Source organism: Phocoena phocoena, chromosome 8 (assembly GCF_963924675.1).
Source record: "Phocoena phocoena chromosome 8, mPhoPho1.1, whole genome shotgun sequence".
In the NCBI taxonomy this organism is placed as follows: Eukaryota; Metazoa; Chordata; class Mammalia; order Artiodactyla; family Phocoenidae; genus Phocoena; species Phocoena phocoena.
Genome location: NC_089226.1, coordinates 45,473,685 through 45,479,684, shown reverse-complemented (window position 1 = coordinate 45,479,684; position 6,000 = coordinate 45,473,685). Strand labels below are relative to the sequence as shown.

General features: G+C 41.0%; 1 protein-coding gene across 1 annotated transcript in view; it reads right to left on the bottom strand.

Annotated features, from left to right (window-relative positions):
- Nucleotides 1-310: 310 nt before the first annotated feature.
- The window catches only part of RAB38 (RAB38, member RAS oncogene family), a 68,957-nt gene continuing 63,267 nt past the window's right edge, over nucleotides 311-6,000 (bottom strand). The window contains exon 3 of the mRNA XM_065882964.1: nucleotides 311-463. Within this exon, the coding sequence (XP_065739036.1) occupies nucleotides 311-463 (153 nt within the window). The remainder of the gene's footprint in view (nucleotides 464-6,000) is intronic.

Here is a 6,000-nt window from a genome sequence, read left to right as displayed (position 1 = left end):
GACCTGAGGCCTTGGCTGACTCAAAGAAGCAAATAACCGGGCCGACTCTGGCCCTGCACAATTATGGTCAGCTACAAGACAGAATTTTGTAACAAACTAAATATTTTAAAAGCTTGTAAACACTGTGCTGATGCTGAGAAAAACATAAGAAGAACATTTGCTATTTCTCTTAGAGGAAAGATACAGGCACAGATCTTTGGCTTTGCCCCAGGTGTATCCCTATCCTGATATTTGCCCAAAATGGTAGGAACTGAGACACAATTCATGAGATGATTGGATCACTTCCATCATAGGCCAGCAGAGGAGCCTACTAGGATTTAGCACAGCTGGAGCAGCTGACAACCCTGGGAGATGTGAGATGGGGCTTCACGATGTCAGGCTGAATGGATTCCATCAGGTCACACTCGTTCGCAAGTATATGTTTCACCAGGCATCTGGAAGCTTCATCAATGTTGATATTTTCCTAAGGGGAGAAAACAGCTCTTATTATTCAATATTCTACAGTGATGCTATGGCAGAGATTTATATGAGACAAAAGGGCAGTATTTAAATATCTCTTCCTTAAACCCTATCCATGCATCCTCTTTCTATTCCCTTCACTCTCATTTATTACCTCTAAGAACTTTACTCTTTAGTCCTTCACAAAAGTGAAGTATGTATTTGTTTTGTCACTTAGGAGGAATAGTGTTTGGTGGGCTCACTTAGTAGACTGAATTTAAGTTAGAGGGCAATTGTCTTATTTTGACATACTCTTACATTATAGAATAATACTGTAGAAGACACAGTAAGTCTTCAATGTAAATTAGGTTCATAATTGCACTCTCCCACATACTACTTTTGTGAACTTGATATGAAATAGGAATAATAAGACACCTCTTGCAGCAGTCATTAGTGGTTTCACAAGTACTTCTGGCTCTCTGCCTTCCAGTCAAATGGTAGGAGTGCCCTGCTCTGACCTCTTTGAAGTTAGGCATGGACATGTGACTTTCATGGGACAATGAAATGGGAGGATAAATGATGTGTCTCACTTTCACTTTCGTGTAGAAGCAATAAGAGACAATGCTCAATTCACCATGTTCTTTTCTCCCTGCTTCTGCAAACATAAAAAGCACAGAGATGGAAATTCTCTTGGCCTAAGTCTATGAATGAGGTTCAAAAAGAACCAAGTATCCTATGATGATTCATGTAGGATGAATGGGAATTATGACTTTAAGCCACTGAGATTTGGGGTTGTTTATTACGGTGACATTACTTAGACAATCCAGGTGGACATAACTCTTCAAAGAAAAATATGAAATCAGAAATATGAATCTAGTTTCAAGAATGAACTAAGCTTCAACTTGGAGAAAATATGGAACAAACCTTTGAATCTAAAATATATTGTTTCGTAAGGTAGATAGCTAGTGGGGAGCAGCCGCATAGCACAGGGATATCAGCTCGGTGCTTTGTGACCGCCTGGAGGGGTGGGATAGGGAGGGTGGGAGGGAGGGAGACGCAAGAGGGAAGAGATATGGGAACATATGTTTATGTATAACTGATTCACTTTGTTATAAAGCAGAAACTAACACACCATTGTAAAGCAATTATACCCCAATAAAGATGTTAAAAAATAAAATAAAATAAAAAATAAAATATATTGTTTCATTCTTGGGAATCCATTCCATGGCAATAAAAGCATTTGTGCCTCAGGAAAGATGTACAAGAATGTTTACTGTAGAAATTTTCATAACCAATAAAGAAAGAAAACAGAAAAACTGGAAAAGCTGAGGACGCTCATGAACAGGAATGGAATACACGCAACATGGAATATGATGCAATCACAGAACATGGATGAACCTTGAAAACATCATGCTAAGTGAAAGAAGCCAGTCACGAAGGACCACATATTGTACGATTCATTTACATGAAATGTCCAAAACAGGCAAATCCAAGGAGACAGAAAACAGATTGTTGGTGGTTGGCTAGGGCCGGGTGGGGAGAGGGGTTGTAGGGAATTGGAGTGATTGCTAGTGGATGCAGGGTGGGTGGCGTTTCCTTTTGGAGTGATGAAAATGTTCTAAAATTGGTTGTGGTGATGCCTGCACAACTCTGGATATACTAAAAACCATTGGATTGTACACCTTAAAGGGGTGAATTGTATGGCATATGAATTACATCTCAATAGAGTTATAGGAAAAGAATGAGATTACTGGGTCAAATATATATATATAGTTTATCAGTAACTGTAGATTAAGTTGCCTTTTCTCTGCTAGTCAGAAAACTGAGAAATACAGAATATTTACTACTAATATACTAAACAAAAAACCTTGCTCTCTTGTAAAGTCAGATTTGACTGTCTTTATCACAATTTGTAGAACTTCTCTAATGTGTCTCCTTATATTCAATGGAAAGAGAGAAGGACATTTTTGTCAAACTGTTTTGCCCCAAGGCCTTGTTGCCCAATCTGAAGTATAACTATTTATACCTGGTTTTTGTATGTATGTCAGCGTTGCTGATATCTTTTGAGATCATTGCATGAAATCATATTACATGGAAGATGTATTGCATGAAATCATAGTACATGGAAGATGTAAGAGGTAGTGATGCTTTCCAAATGGTATCTGTGGCTGATGCAATTAGGTGTAAATATTCATTAGCACATTTCCGATCATTCAAGCCCAACCCTGAGCTCACTTGCTATGAAAGCTTAAGGTAACTTTTCAAGTTCCAGAAATAACAAACCTCTCCCATTTACAGAGCCTTAATAAAAATTCCTCTGAGGGTTTCTAAATCTAAAACAAGGTGAAGCTCTGGTTGCTTTTTTGTTTGTTTGTGATGTTGCTGTTACTCGTTTTTATACCAGACCAGAATTCACGTCTCTGAGCTTCCCTTTCCTCATCTGTATGACGTTCTCAATGAGAATACTTATCTAATAAAAAATTGCTTTTCTTTATGGGATGCAGGGGTTATTGGTGCTTTCACAGTGCTGGGCACTTCATATACATAATCTTATTTAAACCTATTTAAAGCCCTATAAGACAAGGATTCGTTTTTTGTTCTTATTTATTCCAGTGTTATTGTTGGGGTAGAGGTGAGAGTGACCTTTCTCCCTTCAGCTGAAGTATCTGCCTTACGCCATGGAAACCAGTCCATAGAGAGTAGCCATACTTCTGCCCTCTTCCCATCTCCCATGCTCACCATGCCTTCTGTCACTCTTCTTCTTCCTAGTATCAGGCCCAGGGATCACATTGAAACTACCTGCTCCCAGGAAGTAATCTGATGTAGGCAGAGTCTGGATCTTTGGGACAGACCCAGGTCAATGCTTTGCACTCGGGTCCAGCCACTTGTTTATGTGATCAGTTAGAAACCTGGCCCATGGTCTTCCACTGCCTCTTATTCAAGGAGAGTGGGGAAGTGTAGCCTCACTTAGCCTCCCAGGCCTTGGCCGCTAGGGCCAGCACATCTCACTAATGAAGGTGCTTTCCTAGCCATTAATAAACATATACTTTGATTCTCTTTTGCCTATTGCTTGTGTGTTGGGGAACGAGCCCCAAATACCAAACACAGGATATCATCGTATCTGTTTACAGGTAAGAAAACTTAAGTTTAGAGAGATTAAGAGACCTCCCCCACAAAAGCATGCAGCAGATGGGTTTGAGGGCCAAAACTCACACCCAGGTGTTTCTGACATCAAAGCCTGGCTCTTACCAAGCTATATTCCTTTTCAAGACTTTTGAAAATCAAGTGCAATAACAAATAAAAGTTCTTACTACAGGGTTAGGCCCAGTGGATGCAAAATAAATCTTAGTCCCCCTCTCTTTCATAAAGCAAGTTTTGAGCATCAAAAAGGGCCTTCCTTCACATACAAGTTAGATTTGACAGTAGTATATTTAATACCTCCACTCAAATATTATCATAGTTAAACAGGGTTTTCTTTCATTAATGTACAAATTGGCAAAATCTACTAACGAAGAGGGTGAAGTGTGGACAAATGAATGAAAATCCATCATCATTATGGGAAGGACAACTAAAACCTAAGCCCAATTAGTGGCAGCCTAGCAGGATCATTTTAGTAAAAGATAAGATGATGCTGGTGAAATTGTGACCTTTAACCCACTGAGTAAAGGCTGGCTGGTGTCAGGACTAAGGCAGGAGATCATGCAGGTTGGGGCTCTGGACCAAGGAAACCATCAGAACCAAGGAGCAGCTGTACCTGCTTTTAGATTTTATATAGGAACAGGGTAGCAGTCCATGATGACTGAGTCACAGTCATTCAATTAATATTATTTAGAGTCCCACTAAGTATGAGGCATACAAAGATAAAGAGGTTAAAATAAGCGCTGTCCTTGACTGAGCTTATACTAGCAAGGTAAACAGCAGAGGTATATGGTTGGAAAGGGCATCTGGAGCCGGGTTACTGTAGAGCCTTGAACGCTAAGTTGGCCAGATAGAGTCACTGAGGCTTTTTTGCAACTGAAGTGTCAATAAACACAATCCGATACTAGACAAAACTATATGGACCCTTAGCACTCTTTTTAATTACTTAATCTTTCAGTGAGCACTTAGGAAATACCTATTATGTGTACCGTGGTGCTGGTTGCCATGGCATACCTATTTCAGATTGGAACCTTCAAGAGGAAGCCAGGAAGAGGAGCAAGTACTTATATTGATCACATGCTTTCTACAAAAGGGTACAATGTATAGTGTCTAGAGGACAGGTCTGAAGCCAAACTCTAGTCTCAGCTCCCACTTTCTGCTTGTGTGACCTTGGGAAAACTGTTTCAACCACTCCACTCCACACCTAAGTTTCCTCCTCTGTAAAAAGGGAATCAAGAGATCTACTTTATAGGCAATTTAAAGTTAATACATGTTAATACTTAGAACATGTGAGACACTTAGAACAGTGAAGGGGATAGGGCATACATTCAATAAATGTTATCTACATATTCTCCTCAATTAATTATCAGGAGAACATGATAATGTGTGTATTCTATTCCTTCACTTTGCAGCTGAAGAAACTGAGATTGAGTAGGCATAAGTGGCTGGTCCCAAGACACACACTGGTAAGTGGTAGGGCCAGGTGTGAGTCCAGGGAGAACAGTAAACACTAATATTTGCCGTGATCTTTACTATACACTCATTACAAAAAGGCAAGATGTATAGTGTTTAGGGCACATGCTTGGAGCCCCTTATCTCAAGTCCCCCTAAATATTTCCCCCAAATAAATAAAGGAACACAGCATGGGCAGGGTGTGTGTTTCCAGCATTAAAAGGGTAAGAAAGGGCTTCCCTGGTGGCGCAGTGGTTGAGAATCCGCCTGCCGATGCAGGGGACACGGGTTCGTGCCCCGGTCCGGGAAGATCCCACATGCCGCCAAGCGGCTGGGCCCGTGAGCCATGGCCGCTGAGCCTGCGCATCCGGAGCCTGTGCTCCGCAACGGGAGAGGCCACAACAGTGAGAGGCCCGCGTACCGCAAAAAAAAAAAAAAAAAAAGGTAAGAAGTTGCAGTCAGGGCCTCAGGCAAGGCTACTTTGCATTGCTGGTCCTTCTGTCTTTCTGTACACCACTGCTGAAATCACAGCCAAGACTTCGGCTAGGAGAAGGAACAGCAATACAGAACTAACTTCCCTCTCCCCTTCTGTGCAAAGTGAGCACGAATAATCAAACCCTGCCTGAAGAAACTATAGGTTTGGACCTTTTGGGCAATTAGATCCCAATATAATTGACTGTACTGCTTGGCAGCCAAGCAGACAGAGCCAAGCCCACATTTTCTAGGCGACTGTCAAGAAGCAGAGCTCTGGTACAAGCGCAAAATACTACCTGGGAATTTTTATTGATGTCTATTCTAGAGAGCTGTAATAACACCTCCAGGAGCATCTTTTGCTGTAAAGGTAAATTATACATCCTCTGGCTTTCAAGACACGTACACTTAGACTGAATCTGACTGTGATTTATTTACATATTTGCAATATGACAAGACGGTCTATTGTGCTGACTACTTTAGGTTGATGTGTGCTCATGT